General features: G+C 40.6%; 1 protein-coding gene and 1 long non-coding RNA gene across 2 annotated transcripts in view; one reads left to right on the forward strand and one right to left on the reverse strand.

Moving 5' to 3' along the window:
* LOC127912778 (uncharacterized) overlaps window positions 1–17,547 on the forward strand; it is a 59,263-nt gene extending 41,716 nt beyond the window's left edge. Inside the window, exons 2-3 of the long non-coding RNA XR_008083354.1 lie at window positions 16,282–16,339; window positions 17,421–17,547. This is a non-coding gene — a long non-coding RNA (uncharacterized LOC127912778). The remainder of the gene's footprint in view (window positions 1–16,281; window positions 16,340–17,420) is intronic.
* Window positions 17,548–17,991: 444 nt separating this feature from the next.
* srm (spermidine synthase) lies at window positions 17,992–24,896 on the reverse strand. Its single transcript, XM_035740675.2, has 8 exons — window positions 24,623–24,896; window positions 23,746–23,866; window positions 23,498–23,590; window positions 23,231–23,384; window positions 22,987–23,070; window positions 22,490–22,635; window positions 19,233–19,355; window positions 17,992–19,084 (listed from the first exon to the last, which is right to left on the reverse strand). Exons 1-8 carry the CDS (start codon window positions 24,751–24,753, stop codon window positions 19,067–19,069), a joined length of 870 nt encoding a protein of 289 aa, XP_035596568.1. The 5' UTR covers window positions 24,754–24,896; the 3' UTR covers window positions 17,992–19,066.
* Between the last annotated feature and the right edge of the window lie 1,026 nt (window positions 24,897–25,922).

Genomic DNA, 25,922 nt, shown 5'->3' on the forward strand with positions numbered 1-25,922 from the left:
CGATCGCTACAGCTGTACATAGTCTATTGGTAAATAGCCCACCCATTTTCACCTACCTCATCCCCATACTGTTTTTATTTATTTACTTTTCTGCTCTTTTGCACACCAATATCTCTACCTGTACATGACCATCTGATCATTTATCACTCCAGTGTTAATCTGCAAAATTGTAATTATTCGCCTACCTCCTCATGCCTTTTGCACACAATGTATATAGACTCCCCTTTTTTTCTACTGTGTTATTGACTTGTTAATCGTTTACTCCATGTGTAACTCTGTTGTCTGTTCACACTGCTATGCTTTATCTTGGCCAGGTCGCAGTTGCAAATGAGAACTTGTTCTCAACTAGCCTACCTGGTTAAATAAAGGTGAAATAAAACATCTAAAAAAAAAGTTTCCCTCTATGAGCAGTTACTGCTCTTTTGCTTGATATGGCAGTATAATGGATGCAAGGACTGACTATCCATGAGATCAAAATGTTGGGCCTATTGCAACCATTATTGTGGCTGTATTACCGTGAGGTGATCTCTCATTGAACCATCAATATAGGCTAAGATCAACCGCACAACTGATCTCAGTTGCAACCATTATTGGCCACTGTATTACCACTTTTGCTAAAGCGTGTTAACTTAAAACCTGCTCAGTGAGCAGACTAATGACAGATTTATTCATTTCAAATAATTCCGTATAACTCAAAGTATTTCCTTGTTTACAACAACAAATATATACTGTGGCAATTTAACAAACACATTTTCTGAATTGAATTTATCAATAAAATTGTCTAATTAAGAAAATTAAACTTGCACAAATGATATAATTATGTTGCCATGAAACGTTATGATATATACTCCATTATTATAATAAGAATTGTCATCACTCCTATAGGTTTTGGGGGCGGGAATAGAAAAACTAGACACTGGTATAAATACAGTAACAACGAGATATGATCTACTCTACTTGTAAATTCTTGCGGGTTTTTATTCGAATCAAGATTATTTTAGCACGCAGGTAGGTAGGTGCATGTAGTCTCCCGCTCTTATATTTGAAGAAAAATAACTTTAATACACTGCAGTGTGCGAAGTTCAGCTTGTTCGTTGCAATTGGCCGAACAGTTTTAATCAAGCTGTTTGTTTACATTGTTTGTTTACCATTACATTGTTCACAAACAGGAGTATGGGGATAAGTTATATTCTTCAATAATCAATGACTGTATACCATTCATTTAAAAGTCCTCCAGAAATGGAAATGCTAATTCGTTCGCAATCTGCAGAAGTGTCAGGTTAACTTCCATTTTGCCATGTAGGCTACGCCCAGAAGGTTAAGTTAGTTTGAATTGAAGCACAGCTGCATCACCTGGCATGGTCAATCTAACTGCAGAGGATATAATTTATCCCGCATTGTAGTTTTGTTTCTCTTTTTAAACCTTCAATTATGAGTTTAAAATACTGTGTAAAATATGTCTTTGATACAGGCTTTCCAATAATATTCACTGGACCAAACATGTCAGAAAGTAGAGGATGCCATCTTCTGGTTAGAACTAGTATGAGATACAGGATAACAACTCAAAGGCTGCTGTCACGTTCGTTGAAAGATGGATTGGACCAAGGTGCAGCGTTGTAGGCATACATTTTTCTTTTGTTTAAATGACACCGAAAAAACAACAAAACACAAAAACGAACGTAAAGCCGCATGCAGTGCAGAAAGAAAGAAAGAAACTACATACAAACAAGATCCCACACACTGAAGGTGGAAAAAAGGCTGCCTAAGTATGATCCACAATCAGAGACAACGATAGACAGCTGCCTCTGATTGGGAACCATACCCGACCAACAAAGAAATAGAAAAACAAGAATGCCCACCCAAATCACACCCCGACCTAACCAAATAGAGAAATTAAAAGGCTCTCTAAGGTCAGGGCGTGACAGCTACGTTTAAACTGCCAGACCAATTTAATTGTCCAAAGACCTGATCTGATTGGTCAAAATACCAATTAGTGTTAAAAGATCATAATTGGGCTACCAGTGTTGACGCTGCCTATACAGCCTGAATGCTTGAATCATGTCATGAATTATTAAATGAAAGATGACATTTTTCAATTAGTTAATTGCCTTTCCAGGATATATTTGAGAATATGTTTACATTATCAGTTTACGTTGCATTAACTTTGAAAAGCCTTTAAATTGGAGTTAGAGAAATAAATTATATGAATATTATGAAACTTATTAAAGAGCGACTGAATCGAAAAACATAAACTTGTTCAACAATCTTGAGCAGGTGGTCAATATGGATTACATCCAACGCTAGCTACTACTTCTGCGGGCTGTTAACCGTCAAACCTGAGACTGGTGTTGTTGGTGAGTAAATGTTGGTTATACTAGCTAGGTAGCTACATTATTTGATCATTCTAGCGAGCCAGACTAGCTATGATACTGTGATGTAACTAGCTAAATTCAAAGGGTCTCCCTAACATGTAAATTGATGTAATGTCAGAGTGGAAGATTTGCATTGCTAACGTTAGCAAGCTAGCTACATTACTAACACATGTTTTTCAACTGCAAGTTGGAGGGATTTCGATTGGCTTTCATGACAGATCTTGTAGCTATATTCATTGGCATTTCAGGTTGGATATGATGTTGCCAGCTAGCTATCAATAATGTTTCAACTCAAACTGGCTACCTAAGATCCTAGCTAACGTTATCTAGCTAGATAACTCATTTCAAGTCGGAATTGCATATTAGGTAGCTATCAAATGTTATTTGTCACATGCGCATGATACTACAAGTGAAGAACTTACTGTGAAATCCTTATTTACAAGCCCTTAACCAACAATGCAGTTTTAAGTAAATAGAGTTAAGAAAATATTTACTAAATAAACTAAAAAGAAACAATAAAATAACAAGGCTATATACAGGGGGTACTTGTACCGAGTCAATGTGCGGGGGTACAGGTTAGTCGAGGTAACCCACAAGCCATAATACTCCTGAACAGCTAATGAAATGGCTACCCAGACTATTTGCATTGCCCTCCCCCTTTTATGCTGCTGCTATTCTCTGTTTATTATCTATGCATAGCCTCCCGGGTGGAGCAGTGGTTAAGGGAGCTGTACTGCAGCGCCAGCTGTGCCACCAGAGACTCTGGGTTCCCGCCCAGGCTCTGTCGTAATTGGCCGCGACCGGGAGGTCCGTGGGGCGACGCACAATTGGCCTAGCGTCGTCTGGGTTTGGGAGGGTTTGGCCGTTAGGGATATCCTTGTCTCATCGTGCACCAGCGACTCCTGTGGCAGGCCTGGCGCAGTGCACGCTAACCAAGGTTGCCAGGTGCACAGTGTTTCCTCCGACACATTGGTGCGGCTGGCTTACGGATTGGATGCACGCTGTGTTAAGAAGCAGTGCGGCTTGGTTGGGTTGTGTATCGGAGGACTCGTGACTTTCAACCTTCGTCTCTCCCGAGCCCGTACGGGAGTTGTAGCGATGAGACAAGATAGTAGCTACTAACAATTGGATACCACGAAATTGGGGGTAAAAAAGAGAAAAACTTTTTTTTAAATCTATGCATAGTCATTTTAACTCAACCTACATGTACATATTACCTCGACTAACCTGTGCCCTGCACATTGACACTGTACCAGTACCCCCTGTATATAGCCTCACAACTGTTATTTTACTGCTGCTCTTTCATCATTTAAAAAAAAGTTTACTTATCTATTTTTTTCTTAACTGTTGGTTAAGGGCTTGGTTAAGGGCTTGTAGGTAAGCATTTCACTGTAAGGTCTGTTGTATTTGGAGCATGTGACAAATAACATTTGTGGACTAAGCACTCACCCCTGAGGGGCCCCTGTGCTGAGAATCAGTGTGGCAGATGTGTTGTTGCCTATCCTTACCACCCGGGGGTGGTTCGTCAGGAAGTCCAGGGTCCAGTTGCAGAGGGAGGTGTTTAGTCCCAGGGTCCTTAGCTTAGTGATGAGCTTTGTGGGCACTATGGTGTTAAACACTGACCTGTAGTCATTGAACAGCATTCTCACATAGGTGTTCCTTTTGTCCAGGTAGAAAGGGAATTGTGGAGTGCAATTGCGATTACGTCATCTGTGGATCTGTTGGGGCAGTATGCGAATTGGAGTGGGTATAGGGTTTCTATGGTGAGGGGACTGTGGTGGTCTGCTTGAAACATGTAGGTATTACAGACTTAGTCAGGGAGAGGTTGAAAATGTCAGTGAAGACACTTGCCAAATATTACATGACATTACATTTCACATCACTTTCACAACATAGTAAGCGTGTTCCCTCAGGCCACTACTCTACTGCCACATATCTACAATACAAAATCCACGTGTGTGTATAGAGTGCGTCTTATCACGAGTGTGTCTGTGCCTGTGTGTGTCTCTCTTCATAGTCCCCGCTGTTCGATAAGGTGTGTTTTTATCTGTTTTTATAAATCTGATTATATTGCTTGCTTCAGTTACCTGATCTGGAATAGAGTTCCATGTAGCCATGGCTCTACGTAGTACTGTACGCTTCCCATAGTCTGTTCTTGACTTGGGGATTGTGAAGAGACCTCTGGGGGCATGTCTTGTGGGGTATGCATGGGTGTCCGAGCTGTGTGTTAGTATTTTAAACAGACGCCTCGGACAACACTTCTTACAAAACAAGTAGTGATGAAGTCAATCTCTCCTCCACTTTGAGCCATGAGAGATTTACATGCGTATTATTATACATTTAAGGCCCAGCCGTGCTGCCCTATTCTGAGCCAATTGTAATTTTCCGAGAACCCTCTTTGTGGCACCTGACCACACGACTGAACAGGTGTGACAAAACTAGGACCTTTCGGACCTGCCTTGTTGATAGTGTTGTTAAAAAAGGCAGAGCAGCATTTTATTATGGACACACATCTCCCCATCTTAGCTACTGTTGTATCAACAGGGTTTGACCATGACAATCCAGGGTTACTCCAAGCAGTTTAGTCACCTCAGCTTGCTCAATTTCTACATTATTTATTCCAAGATTTGGATTTGGTTCTTATTCCAAGATTCCTCGCCACCCATTCTGAAACTAACTGCAGCTCTTTGCTAAGCATTGCAGGGATTTCACTCGCTGTAGTAGCTGATGTGTATATTGAGTTATCTGCATACATAGACACACTGGATTTATGTCATGTCATTAGTCAAGATTGAAAAAAGTAAGGGGCCTAGACAGCTGCCCTGGGGAATTCCTGATTCCACCTGGATTATGTTGGAGAGGCTTCCACTAAATAACATCCTCTGTGTTCTCTTAGACCGGTATCTCTTTATCCACAATATAGCAGGGGGTGTAAAACCATAACACATACTTTTTACCAGCGGCAGACTATGATCCATAATGTCAAAAGCCGCAGTGAAGTCTAAAAAAAACTGCTCCACATTATTTTTATCATCAATTTCTCTTAGCCAATCATCAGTCATTTGTGTAAATGCCTTGCATGTTGAATGTCCTTCCCTATCTGCTCAAACACCATTTTTTCCAAAAGTTGGTAACTGGGACTTTTTTCCATTACTATGTTGCCAATATATGGACTCTTAACTTTAATCATACATTCTTTATGCTCTCATTCATGATCGGTTATTTGAGAGAGTGAAGGGGGCTTTACAATTCTGGAATTACCTTTCCTTCGCGCCAGGCCTGTAGGAACACACTTTCTAGTAGGCTTAAATTGAAGATATGGCAAATAGGAGTGGCAATATTGTCTACTATTATCCTCAGTAATTTCCCATCCAAGTTGTCAGACCCCAGTGGCTTGTCATTGTTGATAGACAACAATAATTTGTTCACCTCTTCCACACTCACTTCACAAAATTAAAAATAAAAATGCTTGAATTTCTTAATTTGACCAGTTATACTTGGATATGTAGGGTCAACGTTTCTTTGCTAATCTTACCAATGAAAATAAATCATTAAAGTAATTGGCAATATCAGTGGGTTTGGTGATGAATCCCCAAAATGTCATTAGTCATTATAGGTACTATAAAGCTTTTTACTATCATTCTTTATATCATTTATCTTTGTTTTTTAGCACAGTTTCTTCTTATTTTTATTCAGTTTAGTCACATGATTTCTCAATTTGCATTACGTTAGCCAACCAGTTGTGCAGCTAGACTTATTTGCCTCATCCCTCTCAACCATACAATTTTTCAACTCCTCATCAATCCACAGGGATTTAAAAGTTTTTATAGACATTTTTTTTAATGGGTGCATTTTTATTAGTCATTTTTTAAATTTTAACTAGGCAAGTCAGTTAAGAACAAATTCTTATTTTCAATGACGGCCTAGGAACAGTGGGTTAACTGCCTGTTCAGGGGCAGAACGACAAATTTGTACCTTGTCAGCTCGGGGGTTTGAACTTGTAACCTTCTGCCGCCCCAATTGGAATAAGTAACAGGAATAACTGGAAGTAACTGGAATAAGCAATTTCATAAATGTGTCAAGTGCAGCGGCTGGTTGCTTCTCATTACACACCACCGACCAACAAATATTCTTTATATCAACAACATAGGAATCACTACAAAAATTATTGTATGACCTCTTATACACTATATTAGACCTAGCCTTTGGAACTTTGGTTTTCCTAGATATGGCTACTATATTGTTGATACTGCTTTTAAGCACATTTCTGCAGCATTAGTAAAGATGTGCTCATTCCTGTGCTGTTTGTAACTACCCTGGTAGGTTGATTGATAGCCAGGCACTGATAGCCAGGCACTGATAGCCAGGCACTGATATTTGGCCCCATGAAAAGATATCACATTGGGCCGCACCACCACAGGCCACACCAACCCTGCGCAATTGCTGTAACCACACACCTCCAGGACCCAGTCGACACATTCAAAGCTTTAAATAACTCTACCTTTGCAGGCTTGAAACTCTCTTGCAGTCCAATATTTACTGTATGATATTTACAGACAGTGAGCTGTGAAAATATAACACTGTGCAGATATGCAAGCGACATTCTACATAAAGTGGAACTAGAAAATAATCAGCTGTAATAGTGGAAAATGGAAAACAAAATGGAAATGAAAAGGCCTGATGGTGGCGCTAGAGGAAAGGTCAAGTGGTCACCAAATCAATAGGTTTCTTCCACTTGTAGTCTTGATTGTGCACAACTAATTTTATGGCAATCCAGCCATTACTTTGAGATATATCTTGTTCTCGGTCTTGTTCCAAGCCTGTGGGCATCGTGTGTAGTGATTCCATATCCAAAGCTATGCCATTTAACAGTTATCACTGGCCCTTGCTCAGCCTTACTCACCAACCTAGCGCCAAGCCTTCTTGCTAGCAAAGTCACTGATCACCTTGTTTTTCAACATCTTCACTTTGTCGGTCTCTTTCTGTGCACTTTTTCTCATTTTCTCCATCCTCATTATCTGCATTGGTACTGCCAGCACTGTCTTTCACCTCTTCCTCCACTTCCACACTCGTCCCTGACAAAACTGTATCACTTGAAGAGGGTCCTGACTCTGTAGAGTGTACATGACACATATGATAATATATCCTATAATATAATACCATTTGTAATAACATCATAACCAAAATGTCAGTTACTACCATCTTGTTGATTTAAAATAGCTGCATGCACCACGGAAAAAATTAAACAGCACTGAATCCTGCAGAATATTGACCCAAATGACCTGCAGTTACGTATCACCACCACTAGACGTCAGTAACCAACCATATTTCAGTCTGCGTCAAAGCCATGGAGACGTCCCTTGACCATTTGAAGGTATTATTTTAACACTTATACAGACTGAGTCACTCAATGCTTCAAACTGTCTAGCTTCCAATACAGTCTATAGGCTGTTTTTGTTTCATATAATGATCATTATGTGGAAAAAATTATTTGTGTTTGAATTCTTATCATCGAAAAGGATTTAATAATTTGTATTTTTTTCATAATAATAAAAATAGAAATTCCCATGGACCCCTAGCAATTATGCCAACTGACATGTCATTCACCACAATGCTGCTCACCTCCTCCTCCAGTTGTGAGTAGGGCTGGTTCAGGGGTGTGGGGATGTGAAATGTAAACACTCAGAATTTTCTGTCAAGATATTAAGTAACTGTACTCCCTGTTCACCCAAGACTACGTGGCCACGCACGCCTCCAACTCAATCATCAAGTTTGCGGACGACACAACAGTGGTAGGCTTGATTACCAACAACGCGACGAGACGGCCTACAGGGAGGAGGTGAGGGCCCTCGGAGTGTGGTGTCAGGAAAATAACCTCACACTCAACGTCAACAAAACTAAGGAGATGATTGTGGACTTCAGGAAACAGCAGAGGGAACACCCCTATCCACATTGATGGAACAGTAGTGGCGAGGGTAGTAAGTTTTAAGTTCCTCGGCGTACACATCACAGACAAACTGAATTTGTCCACCCACACAGACAGCAGGCTGAAGAAATTCAACTTGTCACCAAAAGCACTCACAAACTTCTACAGATGCACAATCGAGAGCATCCTGTCGGGCTGTATCACCGCCTGGTACGGCAAATGCTCCGCCCACAACCGTAAGGCTCTCCAGAGGGTAGTGAGGTCTGCACAACGCATCACCGGGGGCAAACTACCTGCCCTCCAGGACACCTACACCACCCGATGTCACAGGAAGGCCATAAAGATCATCAAGGACAACAACCACCCGAGCCACTGCCTGTTCACCCCGCTATCATCCAGAAGGCGAGGTCAGTACAGGTGCATCAAAGCTGGGACCGAGAGACTGAAAAACAGCTTCTATCTCAAGGCCATCAGACTGTTAAACAGCCACCACTAACATTGAGTGGCTGCTGCCAACACACTGACTCAACTCCAGCCACTTTAATAATGGGAATTGATGGGAAATTATGTAAAATATATCACTAGCCACTTTAAACAATGCTACCTAATATAATGTTTACATACCCTACATTATTCATCTCATATGTATATGTATATACTGTACTCTATATCATCTACTGCATCTTTATGTAATACATGTATCACTAGCCACTTTAACTATGCCACTTTGTTTACATACTCATCTCATATGTATATACTCCACTCAATACCATCTACTGTATCTTGCCTATGCCGCTCTGTACCATCACTCACTCATATATCTTTATGTACATATTCTTATCCCCTTACACTTGTGTCTATAAGGTAGTAGTTTTGGAATTGTTAGCTAGATTACTTGTTGGTTATTACTGCATTGTCGGAACTAGAAGCACAAGCATTTCGCTACACTCGCATTAACATCTGCTAACCATGTGTATGTGACAAATAAAATTGGATTTGATTTGATTTGATAACTAATGTTAAGGGAGCAAAAGTTGCCTATTTCACTATGGACTCGCTTACAGGTTCATTTCCACCACTCTCGGACTACACCCACCTTCCTTTGTGAGAAACTGACATACTGTCGCCCTTTCTTTTCTCTCTCCCGTCTTTCTTTTCTTTCTTTTCGTTTTTGGAAGCCACATTTTTCTTTTCTTTCTTTTCGTTTTTGGAAGCCACATTTTTCTTTAGGAACCTGAGACATGATTCTCCATCGGCACTCCTCACTCGCAATTCACTGCCGTTCGCGCCTGGTTTGGGGGCAGAACCGAAGCATTTCATGTAAACAGAGAGGGGGGGGTCTCTCTGGATGTTTACTTTTTGCCGAAAAGAAAAATAAACCGTTAGTTTAACTAGTACATTTTAAGTAAAATATTATATTAATGATGATAGGTTAATAATTCAATACTGGAAAAAATTTACCTCATGTTCTAATCATTTTTTAGGGACCCTGTCAGTCACACACAGGCCCTTAGAATTGTCCTAACCTACCCCCCTCCTCCATACGGTGCCCCTGCCTGTAACCATATTACTTCAAAAGTATTTGACATGAGATCTTTTCTAAGCTTTACAGGAATGTGGTTCTGAATATAAACAGTAACACCTCCACCATTGGCATTTCTGTATTTTCTGTAGATGTAAAACCATGTATTGCTACCACTGTATCATCAAAGGTTTTATCTAAGTGAGTTTCAGAGATAGTCAGAATATGAATGTAATCTGTTACTAGCAAGTTATTGATTTCATGAACCTTGTTTCTAACAGTATAACTCTGGTTCATAGGCACATGATTACTGCATACAATAGCTGTGGGATCAGCAGAGGCATTCAGGGCAGTTAGAGGGGCATAAATTAGGTTACTTACATTGTGTCTACCAGTGGCAGTCAGTGCCGTTTTAAGATGAGAGAGGACAATTTATTTTTTCATGAGCATGGCCTTATTAGCAGCACAACATGGTAGCAGCACAAAACATGGTACAAACATTATTGGGCACAGACAACACACAATGCACAATGGGCAAGAAGGTAGAGACAACTCAAAGCAGCCACAACTGTCAGTAAGAGTGTCCATGATTGAATCTTTGAATGCAGAGATTGAGATAAAAACTGTCCAGTTTGAGTGTTTATTTGCAACCTGTTCCAGTCGCTAGCTGCAGCGAAATGAAACGAAGAGCAACCCAGGTATGTGTGTGCTTGGGGGACCTTGGGGGACAGAATGTGACTGACAGAACTGGTGTTGTATGTGGAGAATGAGGGCTGCAGTATGTATCTCAGATAAGGGGGAGTGAGGCCTAAGAGGGTTTTATAAATAAGTGTCAACCAGTGGGTCTTGCGAGAGGTATACAGAGAGGACCAGTTTACAGAGGAGTATAGAGTGCAGTGATGTGTCCTATAAGTAGCATTGGTGGCAAATTTGATGGCCGAATGGGGATGATTAGGTGGCCATAATGGGATGTGGCCAGGTTGGGAATTTAGCCATGACACCGGGGAGTTTGAATGACCACAGAGAGTCGGGACACCCATTTTAACGTCCCATCCGAAAGACTGCAATCTACGCAGTGCAACTCAATATTTGGAAGGTGTTCCTAATGTTTGGTATACTTAGCCCCTTGATTATGGCTTATGCTTTAATTGTAGTAGTGTAACTGTGTTATGATATCATAACTAGAACGAATAGAAACTATTACTGGAAATAGTCAATGGGATAGTTTATGTTGACATGGGAGACTTTTAAAACCAATTATGTGGCTGGCCACCCCTTTACAACTTGGAAGGCATGGTTTTGCAGATATTAAAAGTGAACAAGACTATTTCGATAAGCAATTGTCCTCAAACAACTCGTTTCAAGGTGAAATCACTGAAGTAGAAAACTTAAAACATCAGTTTTGAGTTAAAAGCAGCTGACAATCTGCAGCAGATGTTGTTTATTTAAAGCATAATTCACCCATCAACTCAGTGGCCTTGGGGTTAGTGTTGGCCCTGAGATTGGAAGGTTGGGTTCAATCACCAGTTTAGTCATACCAAAGACTCTAAAAAGCAGAACCCAATGCATCTCTGCTTGGCAATCTGCATTAAGCAGATTCATTCGGGGTAAGGCATTGAGATAGTCTAGCGTCCTGTCCAGGGGGTATACTTGTATATCAAGTTGCCTCACGCTACTGAAACAGGAGATAGGCTTCTGCCCTATAGGCTGTTATAGCTGGGACAGGGCTAATTATAATGCACCCAGAGGTAATGTTATATCCCATACATTTTTCACCAAACCTAAACTTCGTAAGCTTGTTGATTATGTTTAATATGTGAAATGCAAAGTTTTTTATGTTGTTGACCCCGAATAATGGTAAAACTGAATTTTCGACTGTGTATTATGCCGTTACGTATCACAGATACCAGCTTCATGAGATACCAGCTTCATGAGGCAGTCACCTAGAAAAGGTCAGTCGAAGTAATTGAGGTAATACTGTATGTACAAGGAGGTAGAGTTAAAGTGACTGCATACATAATAAACAGAGTACAGCAGCGTAAAAGAGGGGGGAGGTGGTGACAATGCTAATAGTCTGGGTAGCTATTTGATTAGCTTTTCAGGAGTCTTATGGTTTGGGGGTAGAAGCTGTTAAGAAGCCTTTTGGAAGTAGACTTGGCGCTACAGTACCGCTTGCCATGTGGTAGCAGAGAGAACAGTCTATGACTAGGGTGGCTGGAGTCTTTGAACATTTTTAAGGCCTTCCTCTGACGCCGCCTGGTATAGAGGTCCTGGATGTCAGGAAGCTTGGCCCCAGTGATGTACTGGGCCGTATGCACTACCCTCTGTAGTGCCTTGCGGTCGGAGGCAGAGCAGTTGCCACACCAGGCAGTGATGTGCAACCAGTCACGATGCTCTCAATGGTGCAGCTGTTGAACTTTTTGAGGATCTGAGGACCTATGCCAAATCTTTTCAGTCTCCGGAGGGGGAATAGGTTTTGTCGTGCCCTCTTCATGACTGTCTTGGTGTGTTTGGACCATGATAGTTTGTTGGTGATGTGGACACCAAGGAACTTGAAGCTCTCAACCTGCTCCACTACAGCCCCGTTGATGAGAAGGGGGGCGTACTCGGTCCTACTTTTCCTGTAGTCCACAATCATCTCCTTTGTCTTGATCACATTTGGGGTGAGGTTGTTATCCTGGCACCACACGGCCAGGTCTCTGACCTCCCCTCCCTATAGGCTGTCTCATTGTTGTCAGTGATCAGGCCTACCACTGTTGTGTCGTCTGCAAACCTAATGATGGTGTTGGTGTCGTGCCTGCCATGCAGTCATGAGTGAACAGGGAGTACAGGAGGGGACTGAGCACGCACCCCTGAGGGGCCCCCGTGTTGAGGATCAGCGTGGCAGATGTGTTGTTACCTACCCTTACCACCTGGGGGCGGCCCGCCAGGAAGTCCAGGATCCAGGTGCAGAGGGAGGTGTTTAGACCCACGGTCCTTGTTTTAAGGGCACTATGGTGTTGAACGCTGAGCTGTAGTCAATGAACAGCATTATCACATAGGTGTTCCTTTTGTCCAGGTGGCATAGGGCAGTGTGGAGTGTGGAGACAGATAGGTCCGATCGGCCGGCATGCCGGATAAATGCCTGGCCGGGTGGACCTAGGTATAGAGTGCATTCGGAAAGTATTCAGACCCCTTGACATTTTCCACATTTTGTTACGCTACAGCCTTATTCTAAAATGGATTGTTTTTTTCCCTCATCAATTTACACACAATATCCCATAATGACAAAGCAAAACCTTTTTTCATTTTTTTTAAACGAAAAATAAAAACCTGAAATATCACATTTAAATAAGTATTTGGACCCTTTACTCAGTACTGTTGAAGCACCTTTGGCAGTGATTACAGCCTCGCTAAAAGCTTTGCACACTTGTATTTGGGGAGTTTCTCCCATTCTGCTCTGAAGACCCTCTCAAGCTCTGTCAGGTTCGTTGGGTAGCGTTGCTGCACAGCTATTTTCAGGTCTCTCCAGAGATGTTCGGTCGGGTTCAAGTCCGGGCTATGGCTGGGCCACTCAAGGATATTGAGACTTGTCCCGAAGGCACTCCTGCGTTGTCTTGGCTGTGTGCTTAGGGTAATTGTCCTTTTGGAAGGTGAACCTTGGCCCCAGTCTGAGGTCCTGAGCACTCTGGAGCAGGTTTTCATCAAAGATCTCTCTGTACTTTGCTCCATTCATATTTCCCTCAAACTTGACTAGTCTTCCAGTCCCTGCCGCTGAAAAACATCCCCACAGCATGATGCTGCCACCACCATGCTTCACTATAAGAATGGTACCAGGTTTCCTCCAGATATTCAGGCCAAAGAGTTCAATCTTGGTTTCATCATACCAGTAAATCTTGTTTTTCATGGTCTGAGAGTCCTTTAGGTGCCTTTTGGCAAACTCCAAGTGGGCTCTCATGTGCCGTTACTGAGGAGTGGCTTATGTCTGGCCACCCTACCATAAAGGCATTGGTTGAGCACTGCATAGATGGTTGCCCTTCTGGAAGGGTACCCATCTCCACAGAGAAACTTTGAAGCTCTGAGTGACCATCGGGTTCTTGGTCACCTCCCTGACCAAGGCCCTTCTCCCCCGATTGCTCATTTTGGCCGGACGGCCAGCTCTAGGATGAGTCTTGGTGGTTCCAAACTTCTTCCATTTAAGAATGATGGAGGCCACTGGATTCTTGGAGACCTTCAACGCTGCAGAACGTTTTTGGTACCCTTCCAACAGATCTGTGCCTCGACACAATCCTGTCTCGGAGCAATCCGACACAATCCTGTCTTTCCTTCGACCTAATGGCTTGGTTTTTGCTCTGACGGGCACTGTCAACTGTGGAACCTTATATAGACAGCTGTGACTTTCCAAATCATGTCCAATTAATTGAATTTACCCCAGATGGACTCCAATAAAGTTGTAGAAATGTCTCAATGATGATCAATGGAAACAGGGTGTAACTGAGCTCCATTTTGAGTCCCATAGCAAAGGGTTTGAATACTTATGTAAATAAGGTATTTCTGTTTTTTATTTTTAATACATTTGCAAAAGATTCTAAAAACCTGTTTTAACTTGGTCATTATGGGGTATTGTGTGTAGACTCATGAGAAAAAAAGTATTTAATCCATTTTAGAATTGTTTTATTTATTTAACTAGGCAAGTCAGTTAAGAACAAATTCTTATTTACAATAACGGCCTAGGAACAGTGGGTTAACTGCCTTGTTATGCATTGTTTGCTCGGGGATTCAATCTAGCAACCTTTTGGTTACTGGTCCAACGTTCTAACCACTAGGCTGGCTACCTGCTGTAACGTAATAAAATGTGGAAAAGGGGAAGGGGTCTGAATAGTTTCCGAATGCACTGTAACGCAACATATTTTTTGTGATTAAACCATCAGTAGAGTTGAAAATGCAATGGAAACCCATTTAACTTGTATTTTTTTTATTTGGAACATGGGTATTTAACCATAAAAGGTATTTGTATGTGTACTACATCATCATTCAGCCATTTTGGCACAGTAACTGTTTGCAGAATCTATGAGATGTACCTATATACATATTTGTAGCTTTATAATAGGAGCTTAGTATAGGAGGTTAGTGATGGTAAAGAGCTCTCTGCTTAAAGGCATAAAGGAGGCCTATTGGTGTGCACATACAACATAGTTTCACCACTTCCCCCACCGTAGGGTTGGTTCCTCTCTTCCACGTTCACTCCCCTCAACTGGTCTAGGAGTGTAGTCAAGTACATTGGATAGAGATAAACTTGACGAACAGAATAGACCTGTATTGTTTCCAATCATCTTTGCTTCTGAGTAACTTGGTCACATGGCATTAGACAAAGATGGAGATATGAAGAGAACAGAGGCTAGCTTGGTAAAGAAAGGAGTAACGGAACTGCTGTTATCACTTGTTTGTACGAAATGACCTCACAGACCCGATACACATAGCCACAAGAAGAAAACAAGGTAGCTTATGATGCCCCAATCTGCCGGGGAGGGGTGGAACCAACCATGATTAAGTCGTTTTTAGGGTTCTATATAAACCCCTTGCTTTTGTTTTATTGGGCTCTCAGCGATCACCTCAGCTCCATTGTTGCAATAATGAATCGGTATTAAAGGCTGATTGATTGAATAAATTGAGTCTCTTCTCCCTTACTTGATTAGAATTTCCACTACATAATTCACTACCCAAACCAACTGGTTTCAAGCGGCCAAGAGACCTTGTGATCTCCTACTACGATCTCGTGGACAAACTTGGGGAATCAGACGGGACAGATTTACATCAATGGATAGGTAGAGACTTTCTCGTATGTATGTCACTCCTGTAAGACAAAAAAAGAAGGCATGGCACGTTGCTCAAGCTGCTGTATCTCGGGCTCTGTAGTAGTAATTTCTGACATCTTAATCAGAATTCCACAGTTCTTGCCTTTCTAACAGTACTAAGCATGTATTTGCAGGACTTATAGTTTAGAAACCGAAATGTACTTTGAGGGTAGCATACAATATAATGCGATGTTTAGAAAATGCCACCAGAGTTTAACAGGATAAGTTCAAGGTCATAATATGTGTAGAGAGAAGTCCATAAATGGAATCTAGCTATATTTACGGTCTCATAGCTATAAAGCGGAGACCCTGAGCTCTGACATGTATAGCATGTTACTGTACAGCCACTCCGTTCCAACTTAGGCGCTGAAATCGGTGACCAAATCTTATAATTTTCGTACAGTATACGATTGTATAGGGCTATGAGGTCAATAAGTTTGAAGGTGGAATCAACATGTAATATTTATTTAATTGATAAGTTCAACCACGAAACAAACTATATAACATGATTATTCACAATGGTGGAAAGAAGGGCATGTGCTCCTTCATACAATATTAAAGTGAAACTGCTCACCCAGCAATATGTTGATATGGATGCAAGACTAACTATAAACGGTTTACTTTCAGACTTCAGAAATATCGAGTTAACGTGTAGACTCAGAGGGAGCAAAGCAGAACATTGCAGGTAAACCTGTTATGTATGCTGTAGGTAGATGTGGCAGTTATCTATGATATCGGAGAACTATGGATCTAACATGTACAGTGCCTTCAGAAATTATTCATACCCCTTGACATACGCCACATTTTGTGTTACAGCTTGAATTAAAAATATATAAACATCTCATCCATCTTCACACAATACCCCCATAATGACAAAGTGAAAACATGTTTTTAGAAATGTTGGCAAATTTATTGAAAATGAAATACAGAAATATCTCATTTACATAAGTATTCTCACCCCTGAGTCAATACATGTTAGAATCACCTTTGGCAGAAATTACAGCTGTGAGTCTTTCGGGGCAAGGCTCTAAGATCTTTGCACACCTAGATTGCACAATACTTCAAGCTCTGTTGTTGATCACTGCTAGAAAGCCATGTTCAAGTCTTGTAACTAGGGCACTCAGTAACATTCAATGCCATCTTGGTAAGCAACTCCAGTGTATATTTGGCCTTGTGTTTTAGGTTATTGTCCTGCTGAAAGGTGAATTTGTCTCCTGGTGTCTGTTGGAAAGTAGACAGAACTAGGATTTTGCTTGTGATTAGCTCGATTCAGTTTCTTTTCATCCCCCCAAAAACTATGTAGTCCTTGCCGATGACAAGCATAGCCATAACATGATGCAGCCACCACCATGCTTGAAAATAAGAATAGTGTTCAGTGATGTGTTAGATTTGCCCCAAACGTAACGCTTAGTAATCAGGACAAAGTTAATTTTTTTGCCACATTTTTTTGCAGTTTGACTTTATTGCCGTATTGCAAACAGGATACATGTTTTGGAATATTTTTATTCTGTACAGGAATCCTTATTTTCACTGTCATTTAGGTTAGTATTGTGGGATAACTTCAATGTTGCTGATCCATATGCTGTTTTCTACCATCACAGCCATTAAACTCTGTTTTAAGTAATTGGCCTCACGGCAACTAGTTAGGAAGGATGCCTGTATCTTTGTAGTGAATGGGTGTATTGATACACCATCCAAAATGTAATTAATAACTTCACCATACTCAAAGGTAATTCAATGCCTGTTTTTCTTCCTTCTGCCTATAGGTACCCTTCCTTGCGAGGCATTGGAAAACCTCCCTGATCATTGTGTTTGAAATTCACTGCTAGACTGGGGGACCATACAGATAATGTGGGGTACAGAGATGGAGTCATTAAAAAAATCATGTTAAACACATTGCACAGTGAATCCATGCAACTTATGTCACTTAAACCCATTTTTACTTCTGAACTTATGGCTTGCCATTAAAGGCATTGAATACTTGACTCAAGACATTTCAGATTTTTATTAATTAATTTGTCAAAATAATCTACAAACAATTCCACTTTGACATTATGGGGTATTGTGTGTAGGCCAATGACACAATCTCAATGTAATCCATTTTAAATTCATGCTCTACACAAAATGTGGAAAATATCAAGCGGTGTGAATGCTTTCTGAAGGGCCCTGTGCAGTGGACACAATTCTACAATATGGGTTTGAAACCAAATTGGTTCATTGTAATTTTCATGCCTAAACTAGTTCAGGTGGATTTCTCACTTCATACAGTTTTTGTATAATCACTTGATTTTGGACGAGAAATGTGGAGCTTTAAAACAGAGAAACAAGTCTCAGATATCCAGTTTACCTCAGATTTATTATATTTCATCATTCTTATAAAAAAACATGATCTTAATGTTCATGTGTAACACCATTGCCTTGGACATAGGTTTAGTATGGATGAACTACTGATACATACTCCATAGAGATCTATAGTTTTCAATATTTCACACCTAAGATCATAACAAATCAGGTCCCCAAGAAATAAAAACCAAAAGGCATAATTTTGACATCAGTATTCTGGATTATTCCATACTAGATCAACAACCATATAGTACCAAATATAGGGATTGAATAGCAAAGGATAAGAAACCAACTAAATTGATGTGCAGTACATCAGCATTCAATCAACTTACACATGTAACTTCATCTCCATTGGTGAATAAACTATATCTAAACAAGTGTTATATAAGAAACAAGCAACACTTCTGTTGACATTTTAAAGTGGTAATGTTCTCAACTCAACTTCTGACCTGAGCTTTTCCATTGTGGCAGATAATACATTTTCAACCAATATAAAAATCATACCATTCGTAAACTATGATAGAAACCACTTCAACAAATGTTTACTACTGTAATGGAAAAACACAATCCAGGCACTATTGGATCATCTTGAATTATTTGGGTGAATGAGTTGACGGAGAGGTGCGAAGAGGAATACGTTTGTATTGGTTTTCTTTAAACCAGAGTGGGCATGTTTTGCAATTGAGTGTACCTTAATCTTAAGAGGTAATCTGGTATTTATACAACCAAGTACTATGATTACATCCATACTAATGTGTTAGAATCACATTGCTCCAAAGAGGAGGGTATGAATGTTTTCCATCCCACCTCATTTTCCAACTAGATGTTGACATAAGTGATTACCAATTAAGAATCAAGACATGACAAATTCCAGAACAAATAAATACAAATAGTTTGTAAGACTGGAAGGAAGCACTGGAAGGAATTAATACTCTCTGAAAGGAACAGAATTGCCCACTGAAGGTCTTTCCTTCCTGGTGGAGACTGAGAAAAGAGGCGTAGCAGCTCGTGTTGCTTCTGTTGCCAGAGAGAATCAGGTCAAGGATTAAGATTTTGTTCATCATGCCACTCATGCTTCACTCAGTACCTGTGAAGAGAAATAGTATGGATAAAAGTGAGACAACGCAAGGATGGAAGATACCTGGTGTAGGAATTTCACTAGGGTGGGGGAAATGCCCTCAATTTTTGTATGAGGGGTCTGACATGTACAATAAATATGATTGTAACAGGGTTACCTTTCTTGCAAACTCAGGGAGGATGAACGATGCTCTGTGGATCTCCGGGTTGTAATACCTCAGGTTCATACTTTCCACCTCATTTGTTGATAGTTCTCTCACGGGATCTCTGAAAGTGGTTTGCTAAATACAAAAACACAATTGTTGTAAGAATATGGGACTGTGACTGACTGTGGAAAAAAAGTCATCACTACGGAATTGGGTTTCAGAATGTTTTTAAATACTTTGCTTGTTTAGAGGCCTGAAAAACTACTTTTTCCCACATCTTGGAATAGACCTGTCAATGTAAGGTTCATACATGCATTATAAACCATATGTAGTCATCTTTTAACATATGAATCCCAGAAATCCTTACATGCAATTATTTAAGGTCTTCATGCATGTTAGCGAAGCGCATGCCTTTTTTGAGCACCGCGAGAATATATCAATAGAACAATTATGAATGCATCCAAAGTTAGATTTACAGATAAAATGTTCTACAAGTTGGATTGGGAAGGATCTTAGACCATTCATCCATACAGAACCCTTCCAGAGTCTTTATATCCTGAGTCTGCGATTATGGAGTTCCCTCTTCAATTCAAACCACAGGTTTTCACTGGGATTGAAGTCCGGAGTCGGCCATTAAAATGTGGATTTTGATGTGTGCTTGGGGTTATCGTCTTGCAGTCAAGTTTCAGCCTCCCCGCAGAGGCAACAATGTCCTGGTACAGGGTAAAGTTCATGATGTTGTTGACCTTAGCAAGGGCCCCAGGACCAGTGAAAGCATAATAGCCCCATAAAAGATCCACCACCATAATTTTACAGAAGATGTGGGGTTATTTCCTGCTCATGCATTCTCATTTTGACATCAAACCCACCACTTGTGTGCGTTTGTGGCCAAATGGCTCTATTTTCATTTAAACGCCTGGAGTTTGCTAAACGTCTATGGCACTTGGATTGGAACTTTGCTCAGTATTAGACCTTGCTAGTGTCACTTCTCTCTTTCAATGCATTTATCCGGAAACAAAGTAGCCTAATCCCAAAAATATACAAGGCAAGTCAGTTAAAAGGGCCCTTTTTTCTCTCCACTTCCTGTGTGAATGACGTGCCCAAAGTAAACTGCCTGTTACTCAGGCCCTGAAGCCAGGATATGCAAATAATTGGTACCATTGGAAAGAAAACACTGAGGTTTGTAGAAATTATAAAATAATGTAGGAGAGTATAACACAATAGATATGGTGGGAGAAAATCCAAACAGATTTTTTTGAGAGAGAGACAATGCTCTTTCAATGGCCAGTATAAGGGAATACTCAATTCTAGCTCCCAGGATGCAATTCCTATGGCTTCCACTGGGTGTTGGCAGTCTGTTCAATGTTTCAGGCTTATAACTTAAATAACAAATAAGAAATAACAGTTTTAGTACGAGGACACCGGCATAGAAATCCGTGTTTGCGCGTGCCAAGACGCACCTGCTAAAATCGGTTTCCTATTGAGTTCACTTTCCGTAAGAAATATTAGTTTGATTATATTTTAGGGTATCTGAGGAACAAATGGAAATGTATTTTGAAGTTTAGGCGTAGATTTTCAGACTCCTTTCTTTGCATGTTGAACGAGTGGATTACTCAAAATCGATGGCGCCAACTGAACAGACCTTTTGGGATATAAAGATGAATTTTTATCTAACAAAACACTACATGTTATAGCTGGGACACTGGATGACAAATCAGAGGAAGATTTTCAAAAAGTTAATATTTAATCTCTATTTGTGAATTCATGAAACCTGTGCCGGCGGAAAAATATTTTGATATGCGGCGCCGTCCTCAAACAACCACATGGCATGCTTTTGCTGTAATAGCTACTGTATATCGGACAGTGCAGTTAGATTAACAATAATTTAAGCTTTCAACCGATATGACACTTGTATGTACCTAAATGTTTAATATTCACAATTTTTATGATTATTTATTTGAATTGCGTGCCCTCCAGTTTCACAGGAAGTTGTTTCGCTAGCGGGACTCCTAGGCTTAATAAGTAATTAAGAACAAATTCTTATTTTCACTGTTCCCCGGTAGGCCAACGGCCTTGTTCAGGGGCAGCACGACAGACTTTTACCTTGTCAGCTCTGGGATTTGATCCACTACCTGCTGCCCTGGTTGGACAAGCAAATGTATAGGATACAGATGAGATGGCATTTCAGCTGCAAATACATTGATCATTTTCAACCTGATCAGAAACATTGGTCACAATCTTCCTAAATAGTATCACTTATGTCTCTTGTTGAATTTGGGTACTATTTCACAATAAGGATTTATCGTGGACTCCCGAGTGGCACAGCATCTCAGTGCAAGAGGCTTCACATTACATTACATTTAAGTCATTTAGCAGACGCTCTTATCCAGAGCGACTTACAGTACCTAGTTAAAATACAGGCTGTATCACATCCAGCTGTGATTGGGAGTCCCATAGGGCAGCTCACAATTGGCCCAGTGTCGTCCATCATTGTAAATAAGAATTTGTTCTCAAACGACTTGTCTAGTTAAAGGCTAATAAAAAAAATGTTTATTCTTTCATCCATTTAGATATCCTGGGCACAACACACAGTATTCATTCCATAGAGGCTATCAAAGGCAACTGTTTCCACTTTTTTTTATAGATAAGTACATTGTGGCCTGCCTTCCTGTAATGTCAATGATCCAAATCAATAATTCCATATTGTCCTTTTTTTTTGTCAATCGCTGGCTTGTAACCTGATGAACAATGTTGATTGGCAGATGAAATCATTTCCAATGATGTTGTAAGGTTAAAGTAATGAGGTTACAGGATGGGCCCAAGCACACCTAAGAATTTATTTTAACTCTTTGCACACACCTGCATGGACAGAGAGCAACGACGTGGTACGTGACGTTGTACACACAAGACACGCACTCTACACACACATGGATTTTGTATTGTAGATATGTGGTCGTAGAGTAGTGGCCTGAGGGCACACAATGTGTTGTGAAATGTAATGTCATGTAATATTTTAAATGTTGTAACTGTCTTAATGTTGCTGGACCCCAGGAAGAGTTGCTACTGCCTTGGCAACAGTTAATGGGGATCCTTCATAAATACAAATATATTTTCAAGGACCTTTTTTTGGCTGTTGAGCACTAGTTTCAAAACTACTTGCTTAAAAAGTACACAAACTTTAACTCATTCATTTCTATAAGTAATGAACCACTAAGAACTACATCACTGAAGACAGAAAAAAGCTAACCAGGACAAAGATGGAAACTTACAGCATTTTTACTGCACAGCATAAAGCCAATCTGACCACTTGGGTAGGTGGGAATGGTGCAGTAGGCATAATCTACCACTGGGAACAGTGTCTTGCAGAAGGTCCGCATCTCTTTAATCAGCTCCAAGTGGAGCCATTGACACTCTCCTGTGGAAATCAGAGGCAAACAAAAAAGGGTGGGTCAATTCTCTGTCAGTGTTATTGATCTAACCGACTGCAAAAAAAATCTAACTATTTCCTCACAGGGCAATAAGTAAGCTGCTGAGCAGCATTTGCTGCAAATAAAGATAGGGATGGTCTTCTGACTCCCCTCACCAATTGAACATGTATCTTATTGGCAATCTTGCTATAATAATGTGATATAGGTGGCAACAGGTTCCTGGCCAGTTTAGATTGGCTGTCTATTTACCTTGTGATACTGCTATGAATTGCACACACTTTGCCATCTTTTTTCTAATAACGATATCTGAAGCAGGATTGAAGTAGAAATCATGTCACCTTGGCAACAAAGAATTCCACCATCTCGTAAGGCTGTCTTCATTAGTTCATAATAAGACTCTTTGAACAAACTCTCAGCAGGCCCTGTAACAGCAAGACATAAGTAACTGGATTAGACTTACGGAAAAGTGAACACTTGAGATAGCTATTGATATGTCAATTATCAAAAGGTACATTTATTTTCCAGATTACAAATAAATATGAGCAAATAAAACACTCATGTCGCAGGCATCTGTTTCCTTACCAACAGGGTCAGATGAATCTGTTATAATGATGTCAAAGGCATCCTGGTTCTGTTTCATGAACTCAAATCCATCCCCAACATTCAGAGTGAGTTTGGGACTGAAGAACCCTTGTGCCATACCTGGGAGGTATTTCTTCGACACATTGATTACATCCTTAAGGGCAAAGTGAATATTATAACAAACTTTACACTTCTGTCTTCTATGCTGTTACCAGTCAATTACATTTTGAGAGAAGAGCATGATTCCAGTTAGTGTTTTGTACCTACCTCGTCGATTTCACACTGAACCACTGATTCAACAAGTGGATGCTTTACCACTTCTCTCAGGACGCCACCATCTCCTCCACCAATAATCAGGACCTACAAAGAAAAGGGAACATTCATTATAATAAGTGATACAAGACACCAATTTCCAAAACTTCCCCAAAAGGTCATCTGTCCTGGATTCTCTACAAGGCACAATTAAGTCTTGTAGTATAATATGTTCAACTGAATTTATGGTGGGATGACTATACCTTTTTGGGGCAAGGGTGGGAGCACAGAGGTAGGTTGGCTATCATTTCTTGGTAGGAAAACTCATCTCTCTCTGTGCATTGAATAACTCCATCCAGCACAAGTACATTTCCATAGGTTTTGCTGAAAATATATGGTATGAGATTACTTACTCAAACGACTAATTAGTGCAAACAAATAACCCCAGAAACACTAGAAGAGCAGGAACGGGTCAAAAAGGAACAGACTGGATGTGGTTGCATGATAATAAATCAGGAATGGGTTAGGGGTGTCAAATAAAAGTAAACTGACAAGATAAAGCTAGCAACCTAGTTAGCCAACTAACGTTACGTATGAGACAAGTTGTGCCAAGACATGATAGCTAATACAGGGCTACTTACATTACTTAGCACACATAATATTGCAGCAATTTCAATGACGGAAGTGAGAAATGGCAACATTTGGGTTCATGACATCTGGCAAGTTAAACTAGCTAGATAGTTAGCTTTGGCTAGCTAACGAGCTAACATGAATAAAATGACCGCGACAAACAATCAAAACAAATAACTAGCTAGAAAACCTTGGAAACATTTACACCCTTGGAACCAATTAGGTAACTAACCGTATAGTAGCTAGATTAACGACGTTGAGATATTGCTGTCAGCTAACTAGGTAGATACGTTTGCTAGCTAATTAACGTGAGCTAACTAGTTAGCGCTAGGTAAACTTCTAGCAATAATGATTAGATGAGAGAACAGTTACTTAACATTTCAAGTTTAAAAGCAGACTAAATACTAGCTAGCCAGCCACTCAGCGTTACATAACTAGCTAACGTAGCTAGCATAAACAGTTGTATTGCTAGCTCGCGTTAGCTACCTAGTTAAATAGCTAGCTACTTACCTCCTGAAAACCATGACATCTTGAAATTTCGATTTTTGTTGGTAAAGAACCTCTTCTACTTGCAGACTCATCGCTTGTCCAGGCCATAACGTACACGTTTCTGTGAACCATCCGTCTTTTATGCTGTCCATTATTGATGCAGTCAAAGTTTACAGTTCGTTATAGTAACAAACAAAAAATATTTGTTAATGTTTCATTCAAAATAAATCTGACTGAGCTGTGAACCACGTTGGGGCGTGTAGCATGCCTTCTTCGCTTTGGTATCTTCTTCGGTGGTTTTATCGGTGGTTGGCATCCAACGTTATGGTTCATTACCGCCACCTACTGCACTGGAGTGTGGGACAGAGAGGGAGAAGCTAAATCCTACCTGCCAAGCCCGTTGCTCGCAGGTAACGGGCTGGCAGCAAAAAAGATCAAATATTTGAGACTAAATCTAATGACGTTCTCCTCAATATACTCTTTAAACTAATTTCCTGTATCCCCTTCTTCCTCATACGAGATCTCAGCTTCCCTCTGATACTGCCCACACTATAGCAATATTTAGGCTCCTGAGTGGCACAGAGGTCTAAGGCACTGCATCGCCGTGCTAGAGGCGTCACTACATATCCTGATCCGATCCTGGGCTGTATCACAACCGGCCATGATCGGGTGGGGCACAATTGGCCCAGCGTCGTCCGGGTTAGGGGAGGGTTTGGCCACGGTAGGCCATCATTGTAAATAAGAATTTGTTCTTAACTGACTTGCCTAAGATGTGGATGTCGATTTAAGGCAGCCCCCCACCCCTCTCTGATTTAGAGGGGTTGGGTTAAATGCGTTAGACACATTTCAGTTGAAGGCATTCAGTTGTACAACTGACTAGGTATCCCCCTTTCCCTTTAAGGTTAAATAAAAAATAAAATATGCTCCATGGTCTGTTTCCTGGCAATAATCACAATTTCCTGTTGGATGCTTTCCTATCACATTTAAAGTCTTATTCAACCGGCTTTGTCCCACCCTTAATCTAGTAAAAATAGCCTCCTCTCTTCTGTCCTTTGCTGCTGCCCCCCTCCCTAACTTTCCTCTGTACTTGAAATACATGCCTGCCCTTAGTATCTCATCACTGTCCATAACAGGCCTTTTGCCTCTGCCTTGCTCGTTGAAACTACAACATCAACATCCCCACTACTAAGTGCTTGTTTAGCCAGTACATCAACTGCCTCATTCCCCTCCACCCCACATGGGCTGGGACCCAAGTAAATCTTCTGTATACCCATCTGTCTAATCCTGCCATGGGTTTGTAGTACATCCTAAATTATGTCTT

The sequence above is a fragment of the Oncorhynchus keta genome, chromosome 28 (genome assembly GCF_023373465.1).
Source record: "Oncorhynchus keta strain PuntledgeMale-10-30-2019 chromosome 28, Oket_V2, whole genome shotgun sequence".
NCBI classification, from domain to species: Eukaryota; Metazoa; Chordata; class Actinopteri; order Salmoniformes; family Salmonidae; genus Oncorhynchus; species Oncorhynchus keta.